This window comes from Scatophagus argus, chromosome 16, assembly GCF_020382885.2.
Source record: "Scatophagus argus isolate fScaArg1 chromosome 16, fScaArg1.pri, whole genome shotgun sequence".
Lineage (NCBI taxonomy): Eukaryota > Metazoa > Chordata > Actinopteri > Scatophagidae > Scatophagus > Scatophagus argus.
This window is the reverse complement of record NC_058508.1, coordinates 21,940,690-21,965,365: the sequence shown is the minus strand read 5'-3', so window position 1 is coordinate 21,965,365 and position 24,676 is coordinate 21,940,690. Positions and strand designations below refer to the sequence as shown.

The 24,676-nt window shown below is 45.8% G+C and overlaps 2 protein-coding genes across 7 annotated transcripts; both read left to right on the top strand.

Annotated features, from left to right (window-relative positions):
* Nucleotides 1-3,704: 3,704 nt before the first annotated feature.
* Nucleotides 3,705-8,888, top strand: amdhd2 (amidohydrolase domain containing 2). 2 transcript variants are annotated; one of them, XM_046414432.1, is made up of 12 exons: nt 3,705-4,120; nt 4,628-4,723; nt 4,831-4,967; nt 5,247-5,386; nt 5,634-5,688; nt 5,848-6,060; nt 6,211-6,299; nt 6,922-7,066; nt 8,056-8,163; nt 8,325-8,393; nt 8,486-8,587; nt 8,666-8,888. In XM_046414432.1, the coding sequence occupies exons 2-12, from the start codon at nt 4,641-4,643 to the stop codon at nt 8,743-8,745; spliced, it is 1,221 nt and encodes a 406-aa protein (XP_046270388.1). In that variant the 5' UTR covers nt 3,705-4,120; nt 4,628-4,640; the 3' UTR covers nt 8,746-8,888. The 2 variants fall into 2 exon arrangements, with proteins under 2 accessions (XP_046270388.1, XP_046270387.1); XM_046414431.1 differs by having other exon boundaries at nt 3,707-4,120; nt 4,631-4,723.
* A 1,417-nt stretch (nt 8,889-10,305) lies between these two features.
* LOC124072767 (calpain-15-like) lies at nt 10,306-24,625 on the top strand. 5 transcript variants are annotated; one of them, XM_046414426.1, is made up of 15 exons: nt 10,306-10,616; nt 11,015-11,363; nt 12,052-12,212; nt 13,617-13,816; nt 17,125-18,223; nt 18,642-18,850; nt 19,079-19,262; nt 19,874-20,097; nt 20,178-20,303; nt 20,720-20,872; nt 20,964-21,125; nt 21,908-22,128; nt 22,383-22,519; nt 22,641-22,819; nt 23,489-24,625. In XM_046414426.1, the coding sequence occupies exons 4-15, from the start codon at nt 13,659-13,661 to the stop codon at nt 23,619-23,621; spliced, it is 2,985 nt and encodes a 994-aa protein (XP_046270382.1). In that variant the 5' UTR covers nt 10,306-10,616; nt 11,015-11,363; nt 12,052-12,212; nt 13,617-13,658; the 3' UTR covers nt 23,622-24,625. The 5 variants fall into 5 exon arrangements, 4 of the variants coding, with proteins under 4 accessions (XP_046270382.1, XP_046270383.1, XP_046270380.1 ...); XM_046414424.1 differs by having other exon boundaries at nt 10,309-10,616; nt 23,485-24,625; XR_006845590.1 differs by lacking the exon at nt 23,489-24,625 and having other exon boundaries at nt 22,387-22,519; nt 22,641-22,782.
* The last annotated feature ends 51 nt before the right edge of the window (nt 24,626-24,676 follow it).

Sequence of the window (24,676 nt, the reverse complement as noted above, 5' to 3'; positions counted from 1 at the left end):
AAACAAGCGCCTACTCATGATGAGAGGTTCGTGCTTGTGACAACCATTAATGGCGTCCCTCTCGACTGAGCTGTATTGTTATCTCACTCACTAACTTAGCTGGCCTCCTGTTCGCGACTAGATGAACGTTTCCTTCTACGCTGTGATACAGAAAGAACATAGCTGCTACGTGAAGCTGCTCACAACAAGCTCTGTGGTTTGTCTTGGGTGACCAGCTCATGATTTCTGTGAAGATTTCTTTGCCGTTGAGTTTTTCTAATGCATTTTTGTGCCATCTAGTTCCATTATAATGAAGAGAAAGCAGGCGTCTCTACAGCCGATATCTCAAAACAACTCTGCAACCCGCACCAAAACTATCTGGATGGATCAACAGCATGACAGGTAAGAGGAAACATATGAAGCTTTGATTTTAAGGTGAACTTTTCCACTACTTTGGTTTATGGCCTGCGGTACTCACCATCCCATCAGCCTCAGCTGCACTCTGTGTTCACCTCGAATTAGCAAATGTCAGCATGCTAAACATGGTGGACATGGTAAACATTGAATCTGCTAAACATCAGCATGTTAGTATTATGATGTTGGCACTGTTTGGTGCTTCTTTTCCCTGATTTTCCCACAGTAAGGATAAAAAACAAAGCTGCAGTTTAATATGTGATCTAACACCCTCTTTAGGCGGGGAATGATTGACTTCACAGAAGGGAGGAGAGACTTCAGCTTCCAAAATGTTCATCCATGACCAAACTGCAGAATTTAAACGTCACACAAGGAAACAGTGGTTTTTATTTATTCACACTGTTCGCTTATGGCTTCGCCTTTAACGCCTCCATCAGGCCTCCGTGGTGTGTGTCACCATCCCGTGTTTACTCTGCAGCAAGTGCGTCGCAGCCTGCTGGTTATTATAAAGGTTAATGGCTGAGCAGCATGTCTATGAAATTTATGACACCACCACCTCCTCCTCCTCCTCCTCCTCCTCCTCCTCCTCCTCCTGCATCACTCCTGTCGTCTTTACGGCTGGGTGAGTCAGGGGGGCCTGTGTTTGTGTGGGGGAATCTTTACACCCCCCACCAGGGATCAGACAAACACTTATTAACTGAGAGGAATGCAAACAAGCTGCTGAGACGCAGCACAGCGTGGAGGGTGGAGGTGGAGGGTGAGGGGTCGGGGGGGAGGAAGGGGGGTGTGAGGTGAAGAAAGGGAAAGGAGAACAAGGAGAAGACACCCCCTCCTCCCTCTACTTCTTGTAAAGTCCCCACCCAGGAGACTGAGTTTTCCAGAGTTTTCCAGAACAATGCAGCTCCTGCAGCAGAGGAGGTCCAGAGACGCTGTGACCTTATGGGCTCCAGATGGCTGTGGGGCCCCTGACCACGAGGCACATGACACTCAGGGACTTACACCAACATTTAAAGATTAAGATAATAAGAAATTTTGTGATCAACATTTTCTCTGTGTAGTTTCAGCTTCCTGTTTGCTTCTCTTTATCCAGTAAGTCCACATGTAAACAAGTGGACTCCAGAAGAGCTGCAGAGGAGGGGGGCCTGGGCCAGCGAGGACCATTGACCTCAGAATTAGCAGATTAGTGAGTGAGTGGAGGAATGAGAGGGCAGATAATGTTTAGGACGTCAGGTGTTGCTGCTTCCAGTGTGGCTTTGTTTGCTAATGGATTTGCCTTTTCAAAATGCTGGAGATCTGTTTGCAAACGCTGCAGATCTCTCAGATGTCAGAGGATGTGAGGGTGTCGCGGAGTGTCACTGAGCCATTGTTGCTAAAGGCAGAAGTAGAAGAATCCTTAAGTCAGATCCTTGACTTAATACAACAGTGTAAGAACACACATTTAAGTAATTCATAACACATATCGGCCTGCACTGGCTTGTTTTTGGATGTGATGCTGTGGTAGCGACTTGTCCATCACAAGGTTGTCCTGTCCTAAATCATCCATTTGACTCCAAACGGGAGCATGGTTTACCAAATGAACATCATGTCGTAGTGAAGAAGACTTGAAACCAGCGACTGAGGCCACGAACTCATCAGGTTTACTGAGGTCACACATCAACTGAGAAGTCGATTCATTTTCTCATATGCTTACATACAATCACACTCCTATTTGAAACCAGTGGAGTCGCCCCCTGCAGGACATTAGAAAGAATGGAGGTTGAAAGCGTTTCTGCATCGGCTTCCAGAAGCTCCGTCCATATTTTACACATTGGTTTGAAGACCTGTGATATCTGAATAACTAAATCAAAGCTTGAATCTAATTCAAACATTTAACTTTCTCTGCACCATCCACATGTGAGTATGAGCAGTACAACAAGGGCGTGTTTTGCAAGTCGACAATTCACATAATCAGAAGCGTACAAACGGCTGCTTATTCAGTGCCTTAAAAACCAGCGGATTAAGGAATCAGGGATCCTGAAAGGCCACCATGCAGCCCTCGACTCAGGAGTTAAGCGGCCGTGAATGAGATGTGGCGACTCCAAAACAAAGCTACTGTGTCACTCACGCAGCACTGAGGGGAAAGCTGACGTCACGCCTCACAAAAGCAGGGACACTGAGGCTGTAAAATATCGTAAGCCACGACCACCTCTGTTTGAATCTCCTCTCTAATACACACCAGAGCTGCTGCCAAGTCTTCTCTTTGTGAGAAAACAGAGAGACATTTGCACTCTGTCCCTGTGGAGATGGACATTTTGATCCATATTGGGTCAAATCTGGGCTCTCTCTCCTCATGGGTGGCCTGTGTTGGCCAGAGGACACAGCACTGTGGACTCTCGTAGTGGTCTCCATGGGGATGAGCAGGACTTGGGGAGGTATCCGGCTTACTGGAAACGTAGTTTATTGTTGACTTTCAGGAATGGGGAGGGGGCTGAGGCTCTGTCTGACGGTGGGGGGGTTGGAGACGGAGTTTGGTGCAGCACTTCCTGGTAGCGTGAGCGGTGGCTCGGCTGGATTTTTACTGCACCTTATGGGTCAGGTGAGACGACTTGCAGTCCTGCACCTGCTCGTGGTGGTGGTGGTGGTGGTGGTGATGTCCTGCCTCAGTGGAGGAGGGAGTCAAATGTATTGAGGTAGTTTACTGAAGTAAAAGTACATAAACATTAACATGAAAATATTCTGGTTCAATTAAAGGTACATAAATATTATCAGCTAAATGTAATTGACGTATCAGAGATATAAATACTCCACCCTGTGGCTGACGCCTTCCAGACTGATGAATATAAACACCTCATAACTGCAGCCAAACATAACATAACATAACAATCATTCTTTCATACTTGTGAGTTATAAACGTCCTGCACACAGTACTGCTAAATTAGCATTATGTAACTTGATTGTAATTGTGTAATTTGTAAATACTTTACTACATAATGCAGGAGCGGACATTTCCGGCATCTAAGGTCCAAAAACGCAAACAACCTCAGTGTTGTGCTTCAGCTCCCTCTGCTGGAGGTGTGTTTAACCACACACACACACACACACACACACGGTGTCTATAACAGTTCAACGTGTCTCCGGCTGCTCTGACACTGAACTTTCATATGATCGATCAGATATGACGTCACAGACGATCAGATCTCATTTTCCTGCACTGACACCACTAAAAGCACTCATACTTTAACTACTTCACTTTTAAACGGATTTTTATTTTGTAAGGGCGTATTTTTTTTACTTTAGTGTATTTTAACATTAAGTAAAAGACGTCAGTATTTCTTCTACCACTCATGCAGCAAACCGCACAGACTTATTTTTTTGTGTTTAGATCAGCTGACCTGCAGCTCCGCTTCATCACATGACATCCGGTTCCCTGGGTCTCTTCGACAGACTCAGCTGAACTGTGAACGGTACCGGCACCGGACCAGTACAGTATCGCTGTTAAACTCTGGTTTTGTTATTTTTCTGCAAAAATAAAACCGCTGAAACAAAATACGGAATCGTTAAAGATACGGTAGATTAACGTAGCCTCCCTCGCTTTGCTCCTGAGTTTCTGTTGGAGAGGAGCGACGTTGTGACTGTTGGACAAGTTTAAATCTTACTGGAATAAGACTTGTATTGTACATTCAGTACATGCCGAGTTGTCAACTGGATTTTACCAACTCTCAGAGGTCTGACCTCTTTTCCTTTCAAGGTATGTAAATCGGTGCCACCAGCTAAGGAAGCCTTAAATTAATACTTTCCTAGATGGAGTTTGGTGTAGTGCATTTTTTCACGCAGAGAGCGGATCAGAGCCAGCAGTAAGAGATTCCTAACAGGAAACAGCATGAAGAAGATCAGAGGTCAAAGTCAGCTTCAGTGATAAGATAGTTTGACTTCATATCCAGTGACAGGAAATTAAAAGAACAACTATGACTTTCATGTTTTTGTCCTGTTTCTAACTTTTGTTATGTTACATAGTTTTTATTAAAACACCAAATTTATTGTAGTAGTATTGTAGTAGGTTGTTGTAGTAGATTAAGATAACATAAGAGGGGAAATCAATGAGCTCCCCGGAAGAAAATAAAGTAGTCAAAACTGCTTTCACCTTCACCTGCTGCAACATTAAAGGTGCAGTTTGTAAGATGTGACCAGAGTTTGAGTTGAAAGCATTCAGACAGTGATGGACAGCATTCAGTGAGTTTGTGCTGATCATCTGAAGCAGAAAGAGAAACATGCCGTCCAACAAGTCAGTGTCCGACGCCCCCATCACTCAGTTCGTCAACTGCAGGATCCTGAGAGACCACCGGCTACAGAGGTACAACACACACACACACACACACACAGGCAGCTCAGAGGCTCAGTATCCACACCACCCAGTACTCAGTACTCAGTGTGTGTGTGTGTGTGTGTGTGTGTGAGCAGAGAGGACCTGTGGGTCCGTGACGGGAGGATTTTAGATCCAGAGAAGCTGTTCTTTGATGAGCAGGGTTACGCCGACAAGCGTGTGGACTGTGAAGGCAGCATCATCGCCCCAGGCTTCATAGACGTTCAGATCAATGGTACACACACACACACACACACACACACGTTATTTATTCTACAGTCCGGTCTCACCAGCTTCTAAAGTGTGAATCTTCACTGTTTTTTATCTCCTTTGATAGTAAACAAAACTTTGGGGGGAAAAACAAAATATGCCAACTTGTGCTCTGGTTTAAAAACCAACACTTTCTAAACATTTAGAGCAGAGTATTGATTGTAGCCAGTGCTACATCAGCAGTTTTAAAATGAGTGAAACCATAAAAGTGAAGTTGAAGGAGCCTCTTGTCCTCTCCCTCCAGGAGGTTACGGCATCGACTTCTCTCAGCCCTCTGACGACGTCAGCACTGGGTTTTCCTTTGTGGCCAGAAAGATCCTGGAGCACGGCGTGACGTCCTTCTGTCCCACGCTGGTCACGTCTCCTCCTGCCGTCTACCACAAGGTAACCTGATGTCCTGCCTGAGAGTCGGGCCCCGGGGGGACGGGACGGACCCTCAGTCTGACTCTGCTGATATGTGGATGTGTGGTCAACAGCACAGAAACATGAAATAAACTGCAAAATAAAATTATTTCACAAAATGTTAAATTCCTTTCCATCAGTGTGTCACTGACTTTTAAAAATGTATTTTCTTGTCTGAATTTTAATATTGTGGAGATGAAGCTGTCCGTAAACAAAATGTGTGTTTCAGGTTTTGCCTCAGATCAAAGTTCACAACGGAGGAGCACATGGAGCAGGAGTCCTTGGTAAGCTGGGACAGTATCAGGGTTTGGTCCATGACCTCCTCACTCCAGACAGGCTCCCCCCTCAGCTGGTGTTGTTGTAGAAACAAACTCGATTATCTTCAGATTTATCCTTTAAAATTAAATATATTTGATCTCCTCTCTGTGATCTTCTCTCCTCAGGTTTTCATCTGGAGGGTCCGTTCATCAGCGTGGAGAAGAAAGGAGCTCACCCCGAGCAGTTTCTCCGAACCTTCCAGTCTGGGGGCATGGAGGACCTGATGGAGGCCTACGGCAGCCTGGACAATGTTGCCATGGTGACACTGGCTCCTGAGCTGGCCAGCAGCCAATTGGTGGTGAGGGAGCTCTGCCAGCGAGGCATCACGGTGTCTTTGGGTGAGCATCCTCCAGTCAAACCAGACAAACAGGCCCCGGCGAGGCTGATGTGGCGTCTCCAAGGCGCCGTCTGAAGGTCTGTTTGTTAATGTGTGAACACCTCTGAGTCTAAACAGGATGCGCCTGCTTGTTGATGTTTTCCTCGTGTAGGTCACTCTGTGGCCAACCTGTCCCAGGCTGAGGATGCTGTTCAGCACGGAGCCTCGTTCATCACTCACCTCTTCAACGCCATGCTGCCTGTGAGTCCCACCTGGTCCTCTTCCACACCCTCGATCCAATGACCTGATCCAGTCTGCAGCGGGCACCGTGTCCCTGCATGAACTTCTTTTAGAAAACTCACTCAGAGTGGTGGCCCAGTACAGTGTGATGAAAGCAGAACATCAGTTATCACCAAACTGCTGCTTAAGTGAGCAGGAGGTCTGCGGTTTATCTGCTCGCTCCACATCTCAGGAGACTGTGCTGCTGAGGCAGAGGCTGTTCTCAGAGTTCAAAAGAGAGAAATCTCCAAAAAAGAAAAAACAGGAAACAACTACACTGAAACCCCAAACTGTCAGTCCATGTTTAGTTTCTGCTTAAGACTCGATGGCTTGGAAAAGGGGTCCAGTGTTCACTTTCGAGTGGGAGTGAAGAATACACTCAGGACTGGAGCAGTTCATTCACAGTGAGGTTATGTGAAGCAGAAGAGGACAATAACTACTGTGATCTCTTCAACTCGCATGAAAAAACTGGTTCTGCCTTCAGGATTGATCGCGATCTAAAATCATGATTGATTACGTGTATTCACATTTACTCTCCTTTTAGTGCTGACTACGTTGTATTTATTATCTACAACACCTTCTTTTGTCATCTGCCGTGATCCAGTTCCACCATCGGGACCCTGGCATTGTGGGTCTGCTGACCAGTGATCAGATCCCTGCAGGGAGATCGGTCTACTATGGCATGATAGCTGACGGGATCCACACCAACCCTGCAGCCCTGCGAATCGCCCACAGAGCCCACCCTTCAGGTCGGTGGTTTCTACCTTTGAAGCACAGAGAGGACAGCTTCCAGTTTTAGTTTAACGCATTCATCAACTGAACTAACATCATCATCGGAATGCGAAGAAACAGCAAGGTTGACGTCATGTGAGAGACGCCTCTGTGTTGTATTGTGATATCCACTGAAGTTAGCATGCTAACCAGCTAGCCCATCCTGTCTGTAATACCACTTTGTACCTCTAGAGGCAATAGCCTGATAGTCTTGTAGTGTTCCTGTAGTTTCTGTTGTCAAACTGGCCGCCGTGATGCCATGTGTGATCTGAGGTTGAGGACCAGACGCACTTAAGTCAGCTGTAACCGAGCTAACAGTAGCTATAGCTACAGCCAAAGATAACTACAGCGAACAGCAGCTGGTTACTCTGGTGACGTGCTGCCCCTGTATTTTTGGTGCAACCTTCAAATTCTGTCCATATTTTCTGAGTTGCTCCTTTTGGTCAGTGGAAGCCCTGAGAATGCTGATGTCACTTCCTGTAGAGCTTATGTGATTCAACACAATCGCTCATTCAGCATTTCCTTCATCAGCCTTTGTGAATAAATCAAGCGCGTTTCTGAAGTTTACTTTCCATTTTCAGCTCCAGTGCAGCAGCAGATTTTAGAAATGATCCAGTCTGGACGCGTCGTTAGCTGAAGTGATAGCGTGTTTGTTCTGTGGTGTGTACAGTTGGAGCTCCCAGCTGAAAACGAGCACCTTTTACGCCCCAGTACACCCAATAAGCTGTGATCAGTGAGGGTAACAGCTGGTATTTTCTTTGTTCAGGCTTTTGGGGTTTTTTTCAGGGTGTTTAGGGAGGCCTTAAAAACCGTTCAAGATGTCTTTCACCAAACCCTCCTTCAGTTTCCCTCCCCACTATATTAGACATGATGAAGCTGGAGGTAAAATACATTTCTATGTTTACCATGCAGTATTTGTGCTTGAGTGAAGATGCTGAATACTTCCTCGTGTTTGTTTGTGTTTCAGGTTTGGTGCTGGTGACGGATGCGATCACAGCGATGGGTCTTCCCCCGGGCCGTCACACTCTGGGCCAGCAGGTCATTGAGATCCAGGGTCTCCACGCTTACGTGGCAGGTCTCACTTTCAGTTCTGAATTACAGTAAAACATTTTCCATCAATAAAAAGTAACACACTTGAATGAGTGTACCTCGAATAGTTTTCCTCCCATCAGTCTTATTTCACTGATAAATGTGTGTTTTGAACTCCACTGTGATTTCCCTCTTCCTGTCTGTCAGGCACTACGACCCTCTGCGGCAGCATAGCCACGATGGACATGTGCGTCCGACACTTCAGACAGGCTTCAGGTATTCTGCTAAGACCAGTGGAGACGCGACAGAAAAATAAAACTGTCTTATAGAGATACTGAGTGAAAGTGATGAACTGTGTGCGTTAACAGGCTGCAGTGTAGAGGAGGCTCTGGAAGCGGCCACGCTCCATCCTGCTCAGCTCCTGGGTATCAGCCACAGGAAGGGGAACCTGGACTACGGTTCAGACGCAGGTCAGGATTTACTGACTTTCAGATGCTGATCATGTTTGTTGTGTTTGACTTCACCTAATACACACAAATCTTTTGCAGACCTTGTTTTGCTCAACGATGCCCTTGAAATCCAAGCCACTTATATTTCTGGAGAGGAAGTTTGGAGAAAAGGACCATAGAAGAAGAAGCCTGCAGATGGACTCTCAGTGCCTTCACAAAACCACAAATCTGTTGAATGTTCTAATTCATCAGAACACACGGTGAACTTTATCTCCGTTCCAACACTTTGGTCCACGGTGAATAAACAAAATAAAAACACAAATTTAGTGCAGAAATTCGTGTTCCCCAGAGGCTGAATTTTCTTCTATTCCAGCCAAAAAGTCCAAACTTTCATCTGCCAAACATTTCAGCTCATTACGAGACAAAACTCTAAAATCTCTAAACTGCAGTGAAAGACCACAACTCCCATCAGCCTCTGCTGTACCTTGGAGTAAATTCATCTGAAAGAGCAGCTGAGGCGGATGAAGTGTGAGGCACAGCAGAGCCTGAAGCCCCATTCAGACGGGGTTAATGTGACCAGGCCTCTTGTGATGAAGTGTCGCGTGAGCTCGATCTGCCATAAACATCAAGGGGGAAAAGTGTAATATTAATCAATCATATTAAGCTCATGTCAGTTCTGCTGTCGTAGACCAGCACAGACAGACGCTACAGCAGCCCATGTGGTGAGCTTCACAGTCTCCTGGTCTCTTTGAGCCTGTTCACGCCTGGAGTCAGCATCCTGGGTGATCCGATCACAGGCAGACAGCTTTAAGCCTCTCAGTTCACACCTGGCATTATGATGCGTCTCCACCTGCGTCTCGTGTGTCCGTTTGTGATCCGATCACAAATGAACCCTTACATCACAGAGACAAACGGATGCAGATGTTTTTTCCACAAAGAAAGAAATAACTCGCTCTACATTTTAAGTGCTGCATAAAGATCTACAAATAGATAAGTTATCATCCATCCTCAGCGGTTGTTTGCCTACAGATTTATATTGTGGTTGTCCTCACTGATAGTCAGTATTAGATTTTCTTTAAAAATGAGCATTTCTTTAAATCCAGAATCAGATTCTGAACCTGACTCTAATCTGAGTGAGTCCATTTGCGTTGATGGCTGTGACTCTTTATGTTACATGGATGACATTTTAAGAGTTTTATGAATGATCATGAACTTGCTGCAAAGTCTTGTTTCTGTTAGCCTGATGCTTCACTGTTGATTTTAATCACATTTGTACAGTTTTAAAGGGAAACATTTTGTCATTGAACTAGACAAACCACCTTTCAGTGAATGTGACTTCTATACCAGTGTTTTCAGAGTGTGTATTACAGTTGAGATATACAGTCTGAAACATGATTGGTCACTTCATCAGTTTAAGTCTGATTGGCTGTCTGCCCAATGAGAGGCGGGATGTTTGAACCAACTAAGTACTGTTGAATGTGCTTTGCTTTCTTTTGTGTGTGGCCTGATTTCTGAGGTGTAGTTACCTCTTGAGGACTTATAGAATAAAGTATGGATGCTTTTTAATATATTTGAATTGCTTCACTCTGTTGTTGCTTTTAAATAAATTATTATAAGTGGATAAAATGAATGAAATGCAAAAACAAAATAAAAATATAAACACAGAAATATAGGAAAATATAATATTACAGTAATACAGTAATGATATAATAATAATTTATGAGCAAGACGAAAATAATACTTTTCTGGTGTATGTGTGCATGCCCATGTACTTCCTGCCACCCCTGCATAATTCAGTGCCCCACTTGGGCCACCCCAGTCAAAGAAGTGTGGACACGCCCCTGGTTTCAGAGGAATGTTACGCTTTTTATTTCACTACGCTGATTCGATAACTGAAGTTATCGCTGTACACATTTATATTAACGATACAAAATTTAGTAAACAAATAAATGAATTGTTGACCATTAGTGCAACCATTAGAATTTCGGGAAATGGCGGGGAAAAGTCCGGACTAACATACAGTTTAATAGGGCTGTAAAACAGGATAAAGGTAAGCTACAGCTAAATGAGCGGATACATTGTTAGCATCCAGCATTTAAGATACGGAGATAACTTAAACATGAGCAAATTTCTAACTTGTGAAAAGGCCTCAATCTTCAAATCAACCTTAACATTATCAAAGTTTTGCTAGTGTTAGAGATTTTAATGAATTTAAAAACTGATGAATTAACACTTAAAATCCACTCAGGTTACATCTTACTTCTCTATTTAGCGCCAGTACGCCAGGCAACTTGAGAGGTTTAAAACTAACGTTCGGTTTTTGTTTGTTTGTTTGTTTGTTTGTTCTGACACTACATTTTAATGACCTCTGTAAAGCAATATACTGTGGTAAAACAGGGGAATTTAGCTAGTTAAAGGCTGATGAGTGCTTAATCTCATATTTTACAGTGTATACAACTGATAAACCGGACAACATGTTTAGTTTGGTGGAGGAAACGGAAATGGACGGACATGAATCGTGCCGGGGGAACAGTTATTCATATCGACCAGGTAAGAGGTCGATTCGTCCCGCCTGCTGCACGGTGTCCTGTCCTGGCAGTGTCCGCGACGTAAAGAAAAACGCTGTCCTGCAGCGAGCTGAAGGAGAACTGGACCAAGCTAGCCACAGTTAGCCACCGGAAAACGTTTGCACGGGATTTCCTTCAAAATAAAAGCAACAACATGCCCGAAGAGACGGAGGCCCACCGTAGACACAAGCAACCGAACCCAGTTTACTGTGCCCGGGCTATCTGATACAGTAAGCCCGAAATGACTTTGTAGGAGATGAATGAAGTGCATTAATGAAATTCTTTCTAGATGTGTCTGATTGTTGGTCGATTCTAATCAGTACTCACAGATCCACAGAAAGTTAAATTAATACTAGTTTTGCACATTATTTCTCCAAATCATTTATTAAACTAAATTTGTACTAAATTTGTAAGAATAAAGAATCTTCTCAGTGAACTGAATACGTAAGAGTGTATTGTTTCACAAACATCAGCGGCATTCTGCCAGTTCAACTTTGCTGGGTCGTTTAATTTAGTCACTTAAATTGATCAGTATAAATTTACTCAATACACTGCTAGGTCTCACATGAATTATTTCTGTCATATACTTCTAAACAAACAGCAGAAATAAACACTAAAATCAGTTTGGTCTGGTTACAGTAGATCAGAATTTCCTCTCAGGGAAGATACAAATACAACTATGCTGTAAATCAGGACTAATCAATTAAAAATTCACTTGTGCCAGATTTTAAAACCAGGATTCCTGGTTTGCTTATTTTGTCATATATCAGATTTATGTATGCGAGGACACTCAGCTGGTGCCTCTGTACCAGACTTTTAGTATTTTGTGCTTTTGGTCACCAGTGATGAAGATTCTTAATCTTTAAAATGTTGCCAACCATGTGGCCCATAGGAGTTTTATTTTGAATTCCCTGACAGGAAGTGTACGGTATCTGCGGTGACTTGACGGTGATGGTGAGCGGAGAGCTGGTGACTGTGCATCTCAGGGCTTAAACTGAAGAGGATACATGGAGATCTCGGACAGCTGGCAGGAACATCCGTCTGGTTCGTGCACGACGTGTTCGCTCTGCAGTCTGCAGGTACGTCAGCTCCTTCACTGTGCTGCTGTTCATGTCTGCAGCCTCTCTTTCAGTCAGCTGTGCTGCAGGTGCACCAGGCTACCTGAAGTCCGTGTCAACTTCAGTATCAGCAGGGGTGCATCTGCATTGAGGTACAAAGGAATCCACTTGCATGCATGCATTCTTGAACCGCAGAGAGTGTTTGTTCAGTTTTAATTCTTGACATTTTGAATGTATTGACTGGTATTTTATCATTCAGAAGCAGACAGCGTGAGATGAGATTTTGATTTTCCAAATTTATGGGATTTTCAGGAGGGACCGTACTCTTCCGATGAGCGTGTGTGTATCACACACATGTGAAGCTGCAGCTCCCGATGTTATCAGACTGACTTTAAGTCCTTGTTCAAGGACAAAACTGTGGAGTGAGCGGGAGGGAGCTGAAGCGAGCAGATACCAAGAATAAGCAAGACGTGACATCTGTTTGTACCTCGTCTGAGTCAAACGTCTGAGCAATGTCACTCATTGTTACTGTTAATGTGCCCCTGCCAGCGCTGATTAAGTAAACATACGAGTGGTTACATAAAAGAAGTCCTCAGTTTGAGGTCAAAAGCATTTTATTAAAGAGGAAGGCAGATTTAGCTGAACTTGAGTTTGTCCAAACTCTCTGCTTTGAGTATTATATGACAGCAGTATGATGTTATATTGCAGCGTTAATGAAAAGTATGAATCAGATCTTACAGATGATTTCAGACTGAGAGTTCAGTCTTGACCTTGGAAACAGCAGGTGGGAGAAGCAGAGTTTAGAGCAGAGTCCATCGTGTTGCTGCTCTGGAGCTTCTGTTGTTCTCTCAGCAGATTATTTTCACCCACTTGTCCAGGAAATAAAGATGTCTGAGACTTCCTGTCCACGCTGGCTTAAAAGATGAGCCTGATTGTTCTTCTTGATGTCACGACCAGATGTTGAACAGCAGCATGAATGTTAAATCTATACATGATTGTTTGACATGTAAAACTCTGTGGCCTGAGATTCTGACTCAAACTTTAATACAAATCAAACAAACATCAACAAAAATATTTTAATACCCAACATTTTGCATTTTTGTTGTTAAAATGTAAATTGCTCCAGTTGTCATAAGAATAAGCTCTTCACAGATTAACGTAGCAAAATCTGGGTTACGCTGAAGCTGTTTTGACGCTTAATGCGAGTACTCTTAATGAAGGTATTAACACAAAACGCTTGTTCTGTTGTTTTGTATTGCTTGTTCCAGAAGTCTAAAAGCCCAAAATATTTTATGACAAAGAAAAGCTTTAAATCTTCAAAATTTGAGACGTTGGATTTGCAGAATATTTCTCCATCAAAAACGACTGAAACAATTAATCAGGTGTGAGAATATTTGAAACGTTTGAAACTTCTGTCACCGGCAGATACCTGACGCTCCGCCTGCCTCCACCTGAGCCAGCTGCATCATGGGAGGCTCCACCTCCTCTCTCGCCGAGGAGGTCGAGGGCGACGCGCCCCGGGGTGCAGCTCTGCCCCCCTCCCCCATCATGGGATGTCTGAGGAGCAGCCAAAGCACCTCCATCCCTCGGCAGCTTCCCAGACCCAGCAGGCACCGAGAGCGCAGGTAAGAGAGTTCACCTGTCCGCCCCCGCAGTCTGAACACTGTCCAAGTACCAGCAGTCCAAAAAACTCCAAAACCTAAAGTCTGTCATCCCGAACATTTGTAAAGCGTGGACTGCATCGGGGTTTACCGGAGGAGGATGAGTAGCGACTGCAGTCCGTCAATTACAGCAAAGTGATCAATCAGTTACTCACCTCAGTGATCTTATTGTCATGGATCTTCTCACGCATTAGATCTTCACTGCAGTCTTCCTTGAAGCTTGATAAGCTGAAGATTAGATTTTATAAAAAAAATCTCTTCTGACACAGGAGCTAACAAAGCAAAACTTTCCCAACTGTTCAGCCGCCTGGCGCTCTGACTGAGCGTGTGGTCGCGTTTGTGTTTGGCTCAAGCTGCGACTGATCTCTGGACTCACCAGAAACTCGTTTCTCGTGTTATTTCCCTCCAGTCTCCCTCCTTTGTCCTCTCATCTGTTTCTGAGGCAGATTCATAAAGCTGTGGGACAAGCTGGACCATTTTCAACATTTCACATAATCAGGGCTCGGCTTCCTGCAGTTGAGCTAAATGTGTAAATTCAGAGCGTTTGCCTTCAGGCTCAGTTCTCTCCTCACTGCCAGCACTCCACTAATTGGCCTGTTTATCTGCTGCTGCATCTTACTCACTCTGATACTCAGAGTCCTTCACTTGGGACAGAATCCCTGCAGTTCCTGGAGGTGAAAACACTCGTCCAAACGGCTTCGCAGCGGCGCCCTGGGGGTCGCAGTCCATTTAAGTCTGTGTACATACATGGTCAGAATCAGCTTTATTTGCCAAGTATGTGTGACCATACAAGGAATTTGACTCCGGATTTTTCTCTGTCCTGTGCACCATACAAAATACAAAATAGCAATAATAATAATAAAAGGAAGAATAAAATATTTACAAGAGAAAAAAAAAAAAAAAAATATATATATATATATATATATATATATACATGTACATGTCATCATCTCCACTGAGAGTCTGTGGACATCAGTAAGAGAAAATTTGGTTATATAAGACTGAAACGCACCCTGAAACTGTGAGATAAATAAATCTGTGCATTAGTTTGGGTTTTTCTTCCTGGGACGCAGAGCCACTTTGTTTGTTAAATGTAAAACTGAGTGATTATGATTTTTTAATGTTAGAAGGCCACACATTACACCTTAAGTGTGATGGCTGCTTAATTTCTCATCTACAGTTGAGTGGACGCCCCGGACTCGAGCATGGCCATGAATTTTTCATGAACTGGTCGATATACAGTAAACCCCAGCCTTTCCTGAGTTATTATTGATAATTACTGCATCTCTGTCTAACATGCTGTGTATGTTCTGTCTGGTGTGAGTCTCCTCTGCTGCCACTCTGTCCCAGGCTCCACCAGACTCGGTCCTGGCAGGACTCAAGTTACGCTCTGACAGGAAATGTAACGCGACCAGGAAAATCCCTGGTGACCGAACGGTAGACGGTCGTCTGGAAACGCTCACCCGAGCTGACCACAGGGAATGTCGCTCTGCGGATCGCCCACAGCTCGTCCGATGGCTAAAGATCAAAATGCACCCAAAAGTGATGTCAAAATAAATAAAAAAGGAGGCGAATTCGAGAAGAGTTTCAAAAATGAAAAATCAGCAGTTGCAGTGATTTGTGAGTCAGACGTCACTTCCTGTCATCTCCCATACAGGAAGTTAATGTGAATGTCAAGTGTGCAGAAAAGTTCACTTTCACATTTCACACGTGTTACAGCAGAGACGGAAAGACTCAAATACATTCGGGTGTTTTCAGAAAGCATCGTGTTGTGTTTTTGAATGAGCACATGCTGCTACATACAACACATCAATACGTTTGGCTCGTGTCCCATCTGCTAACATGGAGGGGGAGGAGCTTATGAGCTGTACTGCAGCCAGCCACCAGGGGGAGCTCTCATGTTCTCCATCTTCATGTACAGTATTGTACTGCATATTTCAAACTATGTATTTTACTATTTTATATATAACATTTTACATAAAAAATCAAGAATAAAACAACCAAACCAGAAAACCAACAATCAAGCAAGAGTGAAATAAACAGATGAAAATTTTTTTTCATTATTTTTAAATTTAGATTGTTAGATTTTGTCTTTAAGATGGATGGCAAACAAAACATGGCAAATATTAAAACTAAGAAAAATCCCATAATTCATTGTATTCTTTATTTAAATGTTAAAGATCAGCTGAAGCTCTGCTGTGAAACAAATGTCAGAATTCATTTTTATGGAAAAGGAACACAGCAGGTGTTCAGAACAACAGCCAGATGTAAGCGTGAAGTTAAAGGCGTGCGGGGTTTATCGGCTGTAGCTGAGCTCTGCGTCACACAAGCTCCTCCATCTTAGAGACAGTTTGCACTGTGGTAACCTCCTGGTTGGGCTGGGAGTTTCAGGCGTGATGCCAAAGCCACTTAGAAAATGAAAATGTGGGCCAGCCTCCACACTGATGTCCCACTGGCTCCTCGAGGCTAAATGTTCCTCTGGATGCCAGCTCACGGATCATCTGTTTTACAGTGGAGCACCGTGAGGAGCATGAACCTCATCCTGAACCAAACTCACTCTGAACTCATCTCACTGGTGAAACACACAAGGAGAGTAAGAAGTCATAAATATTGTGGAATCAATCAGCGTCTGTGAGGGAGCAGCTGAATTGCAGTTTATGTTGTTTCTGTAGAGCAGCTTTTTGAATCATTTCCATATTCATGCATTTTAATGTTCTCCTCCCAGCCACCACAGGGTGTAGAAAACTGAACAAACTGCTAATGCACCCATTTATATTTGGATTTTCTCCTCATCCTCACGGCTTCCTCCTCCTTCTCTCCTCTTGGGATTTTGCCGTTACATAAAACCAGAGTTCAGCTGAAGACACTTCTGATGCTTTTTTTACTTCACTACAAGCTGAAGTCCTCATCCCTGAGCGATTCTCTGGACACATCGGAGTTTAAGTATCTGCTAAAAAACTGTTCCAGTGAACCACAAAACTCCTCCAGGGCCCATTATGAAATAATCAGAATCAGAATCCCTTTATTTTTGATTAAGTGCCCATTTCTGGTATAAATTCAAACCTCATATTCATCAGTTATGAGGGGGACTCATGAGACTTAAAAACCTTAAAACTTGCCTGATTCACATCACAATGAAGACAACAACTCCCATGACCCCGCAGCTGCCCCCACGCCACGTCAGACACACACTGTTTATGCATACGTGTAATGAATGTAAAGAATATTATGATCTAACAACATGATGTGACTCCAGCGTGTTTTCTGTCCAGCTTTTCCTCCGGGTCGATGCCCCTGCAGAGGAGCCAGTGGGCTTGTGGCTGCTGCACTTTCCTTAATGCTGCCGGCGCCCCCCGCTGCTCCATCTGCGAAGCCCCTCGGCGAACGTCCGACGCCCGCTGGATGTGGCTCGGGCCCAGCGGGGAGGACAGTCGTTGGTCCTGTCCACGCTGTACGCTGGCCAACTCCCCCGGCAGCCCGGCCTGCTCTCTGTGTGGTTATGTCGGAGCTCGGGGCCGACCCCGGGCCTCCTCTGAAGACCAGCCCCGGCCCCAGCGCTCCAGCAGCTGCTCGGGCCCCCTGAGGACGCCATTGACTGAGCCGTGCAGGCTGCAGAATGAAAACCAGGCCGCAGACGCAGATAAAAACAACGTGACTTGGGACTGTTTGAGGTGCACTCTGCAGAACACCCCTACCTCCATGTCCTGCTCTGCTTGTGGTGGGCCACGCAAACTGTCTCTGCCCCAGATCCCTGCTGACGCCTTGCTGGTGCCTGAAGTCTGCGATCAGGCAGGAGGGCAGCAGCCACACTGTGTGGCGGGGCCGCTCTCTCTTTCCATATCAACACGAGGAGAATGTTTGCCAGTGGAAGCTTCATATCCACACACAAGCTCCTCGGTGCTCAGCGTGGCGTCTTCAGGTCAGAATAATCCTGTGCCCTGCAGTCGCAGAGAAGTTCCCCCTCCAGACGTCTGCCTCAGGCAAACACACACCATAAGTCCTTCTCCGTCGACACTCGCCGTTTCACATCTGTCCGTCCAATCAGAGCTCCCGTCCAGTCGGCGGCTCAGCATCCTGAAGGAGGAAGTGTCTCCGCTGTCCCCTGCGCCAGGCGCCTCCGCGTGGTTTCCAGCAGGTGTCGTCCCCGTTAACAGGACAGAGGACTGGTCGTGTCCTGCGTGCACCCTCATTAACAAGGTCAAAGCCAAACACTGCCTGGCCTGCCACACTCCCCAGCAACCCGTCACTCAGCTGAAACCAGCAGCCCAGTCCCCAAAGAGGAAGGAGAGCACGCTGGTGGAGGTGCTGCGACAGAGCGACGAAGGAGAGGCCAAGCAGCTGTGGGAGAACATCGTCAGCTTCTGCAGAGAGGTTTGTGCACCACTCCGGTTCACACTCACAGAATTAACGTTGAAGCCAGCAGCACACTGCTAACTGAGACATGTCTGCCTCCCTGAGTGAGCTTATTAAGTTAACATAGAAGTACAGTGCACAGCGACATTTACCAGCAACCACTCAAAGCTCTTTATGTTGGTGACCCTCAGCTGAGTCCTGCCCACGTCTGATCCACTCTAACAATAAAACCACATCATCCGCAGGTCCGGTTTGTGAAATCATGCTCACTGTCTTGCTTCCCCACTAGTAGTATAACGTTAAAAAGTTTGATGAAAATTGTGATTTTCTTCCGCATTCATGAAGCTGAGCTGGAATGTTGATCAGTAACTCAGTGGGTCTCCATCAGAAAGTCTGGTTCATTTCTTTCTGCGATTTGATTCACTTTGTTTCCCAGAACGCAGTGACGTTCGTGGATGACAGCTTCCCTCCCGGGCCAAAGTCTGTAGGCTTCCCAGTGGACGACAGTGTCCAGCACCGTGTCAAAAAGTGGCTTCGTCCTCAAGAAATCAACTGCTGTAATTTGAGAGAGCGTGCGGTAAAGTGGACTGTTTTCCGCACGCCTCGCCCCTCTGACATCCTGCAAGGACTTCTGGGTAACTGCTGGTGAGCCAGCTCCACCGCACAGAGTGCACACAGTTCCTGCTGAATCCACACGTTCACCTGTTCATTCTGCTGACTTTGATTCTTTATTCCCAGGGATTACAGTGCACTTAGAGTCTTAAAGTGTCAGAGCCCTGCAGGTTTGACTGCTGGCTCAGCTGTGTTCCTGTGGACGTCCTCCGGATGGATCCAGTGCAGTTACACCGTGTGTCTGAATGTTTTGGAGAACAGGTTCCTGAGTGCCTTGGCTGTTCTGGCCGAGCGTCCCGAGCTGGTGGAGAAAGTGATGGTGACTCGCTCGCTGTGTCCAGAGGGAGCCTATCAGGTGCGTCTGTGCAAAGACGGCTCGTGGACCACAGTGCTGGTGGACGACATGCTGCCGTGTGACGAGAGCTGCCACCTCCTCTTCTCTCAGGTGAAACGTTCAGGCGCAAACGCTCGGCTGCTGATAATAAACTTTGTCAATGCAGCCCCTTGCATACAAGAAATGCAGCTCAAAGTGCTTTAGGACAGAGAAAAGACACATAAAGGGGACAGAAAAAACAGGGACAGAAGATTCCTTTGAATTCAGATAAAACCAACTGGATAATAATATTCTAAAGATATTAAAGACAAATTAGAATGAAGGATAGGATGAAACTTTATTAATCCTTGTTGTTGTAGAGGTTGCTTCAAAGAGCACATTATGGTAGACTTTTTACAGTTACAGAACAGATTAAAGCCAAACAGCAGCTTGATAAACAGCAGCAGGATTGATACTCATTTTGCTCAAGATATCGTAGAACAGCGATGGTGCAAGTATGTCCACAGCCCAGCCTGCGAAGGAAAGACCTCCTGTGGCGCTCTGAGGTGCTCCTCGGTGCTGTCAGTCTACGGCTGAATGTGCTCCGACACGACTCCAGGGTGGCGTGGAGGGGATGAGATGTGTTGTTCGTGATACTGGATGAGATTACAGAGAACAGATAGAAAATCAAACCCGCCCGTGGTGATTTTTAGCCTCACTGTTCCTGTCCTTTCGCCCTCCAGGCCCAGCGGAAGCAGCTCTGGGTTGCTCTGATTGAAAAAGCGCTGGCCAAGCTCCACGGTTCCTACTTTGCCCTGCAGGCAGGTCGTGCCATCGAGGGCCTGTCCACGCTGACCGGGGCCCCCTGCGAGTCGCTGGCCCTCCAGCTCAGTGCCACCAACCCCAAGGAGGAACCCATTGACACAGACCTCATCTGGGCCAAAATGCTGAGCTCCAAAGAAGCCGGGTGAGCGTCAGGAGACAGTGTGGGGGAGGCTGGTGTTTCATTTTAATCTGGTCAAAGAATAAGCTCTTTTTTGCTGTTAGTTTCCTGATGGGGGCATCTTGTGGAGGCGGTAACATGAAGGTGGACGACTCTGAGTACGAGTCCCTGGGTCTACGTCCACGACACGCCTACTCTGTCCTCGATGTGAGAGACGTTGACGGTCACAGGTGACGATTCACGTCTGTTTTGTCATCCAAATGAAATGTGCAGGTGGATGAAGATGCTTCACCTGTAATCTGTCCTTTCTTATCATCACCATTAATGTCACCACATTCTGATACGTTCAGAGTAACTCAGCAACAAAATGTCGGCTTCTGCTGGGGTACGGCAACACGGCTCAGACAAACAACAAGCAGCACCACAGTACTCCAAAATACTAGAACTGGTAGTGATAATAATGTTGATTTGTTTAGAAAATGATTACGTTTGCTAATGCTTATTGTGGTCAGCAGCAAAGCAACTCTAACGCATAACGTCTGGAAACCTCGGAACACCTTTACTCTCTTTCAGCCTGCAGGGACTGCATCTTGAGATCTTGAGATCTTGAGACTTGTCTTCATGCAGAACCTAACATGTGCTTCAGGTTACTGCAGCTGAGGAACCCGTGGGGTCGCTTCTCCTGGACTGGACCCTGGGCGGACGACTGGCCAAACTGGCCTCCACACCTGAAGAGGGAGCTCTGCGCCCATCGAGCTGAGGACGGCCTGTTCTGGATGGACTTCTGGGAGTTCATCAGGTATAAACTAAGACATGTTTGGTTTATATCGATGATAGTTTCCCATGTTGTGTGTTCACACGTCTGTGGGTGTGTGTTTGAACCTTGGCAGGTACTTTGACTCGGTGGATATCTGTAAGATTCATTCAGACTGGCAGGAGGTTCGAGTACCAGGTGTTTTCCCTCGAGGGGCCGACGTCCCGGTGACGGTGACGTCCATCACGGTGCTGGAGCGAACGGCCATGGAGCTGGTTTTATTCCAGCAGGGCAGCAGGTGGGGCATCACACAGTGCAACACAGAAATCTTTATTTAACAACACTGAGCGACAACATGGTGTGCTGGTGTTAAGGAAGGTTTGCTGCAGGTCCGACAGCTGTGATTGGTCAGTTTGGGCTGATTCTGTTTGTTAACACTGAAGACGAGTGTTGAAGTAATCAGAGAGCAAACACTGAGAATGTCTGAGATTGAAGTGTTAGGTTGACACTTTAAGAGAAAAACTTATGTTGTGGCTTTTGCATTATTTGAATGTATTTTTAATAGTTTTTAACAACACTGGACTCTAATTTTACAACGTTTTCAACTTTCACTGATAGCAAACTTGAACAGTATTGGATGTTGAAGCAGCTTTGACATTCAGCTTTTTATTTTGTAAATATTTAGACATTTATATGCAGAGGTCCTGTTAATTGTTATCATTTCCATTTCTCCTGTTCGTGTTGGCTAAATATCCTCTTATCTTTTGATCTTTTCAGATTGAGGCAAGTTGTGAACATTTTAGAGCCCAGCTGAGTGATTATTTTAAAATAAAATCAGAAACCTTTCAGCCAGGTTACTCCACACCTTTCACTCTGTCCATGTCATGTCCTGTAGAAAATTTTAGATAAAGACAAGAACAATATTTCAATATTAACAATATTATTAGAACAATATTGTTAGTGAAGAAGAGACTTGTGAGATTGAAAATAAAGAGCAATACAGAAATAATGAGGTAAAATCGAGTGCAGACTGATCCATGAGTAAAGTACATGTCCCCCCTCCTCCTCCTGTGTCCTCAGGCGATGGGACACGGCAGAGAGCCACCTGCTGGACTTGTGTGTGTTGGTGTTTCGGGTCTCCTTCGACAGCTCAGGTGCTCTGGCGTTGGGTCGCCTGCTGGCTCACAGCCGGCGCTCGGTGAGGAGGTTTGTGGGCTGCGACGTCATGCTGGAGCCTGGCGAATATGCTGTGCTGTGCTGCGCTTTTAACCACTGGCACACCAGAGTCACAGAGGGGACAAGTAAGAACTCCAGCATCAAGAAAAATGCAGTTTTGTCGTACGACTCGAGGTTGCCGTCCAGCCGGGCTGCAGTCAGCCGACTGAGCTGACAGCAGCTGGCAGTTCCTGTGGTGATGTGCTGCCCCCTGAGCCACCTCTGACTTCTGGACATATTTTACACGTTGCCTTTTGAAATCCAAAGTGTCACTTTTAGCAGGTTGATAAATGCAGAGCTGAAGTGGATTTTGCTGTTCATTATGCTGTGTGTTTTTCAGCAAGATCGGAGGTGCCAGGTTACATGCTGGCAGTCTACAGCTCCAGACTGGTGATGGTGGAGCAGGTAACGGCCTCCAACACGACCATCGCCGACGCCATCATCCAGCTGACGGAAACTAAAGGAGAGAGACACGAGGTAGTGCTGCGTTCACTGAGTCGTCCTCAGTTTGTTTTGGATGTAGGACTTTTACTTGTAGTATTCCCTCAGTGTGGTATTAGTACTTTTACTGCAGTAAAGGATCTGAATGGTTCATCAGGGTCGAGAGGGGATGACATGTTACTACCTGACCCACGGCTGGGCGGGGCTCATCGTCATGGTGGAAAACAGACACCCCAGACATCACCTCCATGTGTCCTGCGACTGCAGCGACAGCTTCAACGTGGTGTCGACGCGCAGCAGCCTCAAAGCCATCGACAGCATCCCTCCTCTGCACAGGTTCGCCACGGCACCGCCGAACGCTCACCACGTCGCACCGAGACAAACTTACTCATGATTTATTAAGACGTCCCCCAAGAGAAACTGTCTCACGTCCGGCTGTTAAGACGAAACAGCCGGACGTGTTGGCTTCTTAGCGATTTGTCAGACAAAATGAGGTGAAATCCTGTCTGCGGGTGGTGTTAGCGATGGAGCATACTGGTCTGTTGGAGGTTTCCGATGCAGAGCAGGCAGATAGTGTGCGTATCCAACCACAGGAGCAGAACAGGTTCTCCTTCTAGTGATGTTTAAAACAGAAATGATTGATTCAGAGTTTCTTCATCAAGCGAGCCTCCATTAGAACAAAAGGCAGGATGATTCTACAAAGACACAGCTCCTGTTAGTGGGTGGTGGAGGAGGAGGAGCCTCTGGGTTCTTGTAGGTTCTCCTTTTCCTTTGGATGAGGTTTTTGGTCGCTAGCGAGTCATGAAATCGCAGCTCTGTAGGAAAGACTGAGGAGGCTGCGGTTTGTCTTTATTTGCCACGTGCACAACAGCCACAGTGAAGCGGTACATTCGCTGCTCGTGAGGAAAATACAGAACCTCAACAGCTCACAAAATAAGCGAAAGCAGCAGAAACATCACGCAGCAGACATGGATGTGAATGAGGTTTTGTTTCTCTCTCAGACAGGTGCTTGTGGTTTTGTCTCAGCTGGAGGGGAACGCTGGATTCTCCATTACACACAGACTGGCTCATCGTAAGGCCGTCCAGGCTTCTCTGGGAAACTGGAGTCCCTCGAAGGCAACACACAGTCCAGCTCTGAGCCCGGAGATGGCCGGTCTGCATCGGCCTCGACCCCTCTGACTGCTGACCGGGAACAATCCGCCCAAAGACGTGTTTTCTCATCGAGCCGTCCAGCGTGCGTCTCTGTGTCGTCTGACTGTTGCTTTGACGGAAAACAGGCATGTTTGCCATAAATGTTGGACTGTTCTGCAAACAGATGATCATATTTAGTCTGCAGGCTGTCAGAGCTGCTCTGAGACAGAAACAATCTCACTGGCTGAATTAAATCTCGTTGGGATTTTTATGGTTAAATCGGGTTGAACGGTGGACATGAGACCTCAGTCATTTCTGTCCACCTGTCAACACCTGAGCGACGGTTTCTTCTCGTCACTATGAAAACTAAGATGGCTTGTCTTCACTTGAAAGACACGGTTTTGTGGACAACCTGCTGGTTTACAAAGCCAACATTGTGCACGGTTTGAACTGACAGCTGGTTCTTTTCCTTAACTCTCTGGAGAGAAACCCGAATGTTGGCTCACAGATGCAATAAGATCCCTAAAAGAGACTCAGTCAGTATGGATCCACGATGTCGATCGATGCTGACAGTTTGCCTCAGAGCAGCTCTGTCTCCAGTGTCCAACTCACGAAGACATTTTCCTGCACAGGGACATTTAGAAGAGATCACAGGCTGGTCTTCAGGTCCAGACTGTCTTATTGCACTGGTGGTAGATAAGTAGAAGTTATTCACATAGTCGTGTCTGAACAAGCTGCCAAGCATATTCACAGGAACAACACGCACGTGCTGTAGTATTACTCACCTGTACTGCAGTCTGAACACAGTGGAACAGGTAGGAGGCTCGCTGTGTCCAAGCATTAGCACTTTATCAACCTTATGCTGGATTCTCGCGTTTTACATTAAATGTGTGAAAATTACACGGTGGAGTAATATATTTTGTGTTCATTCATCTGAAACCATCGCCATGTTGTTACAGAAAACATAAACTATGCAAATGTTTTGTCAATTAAAACACGTGAAGCTTTTCATCTGTGGCTTCTCTGCTGAGTCTCTGGGCTTCACACAGAAATGTCACCTAT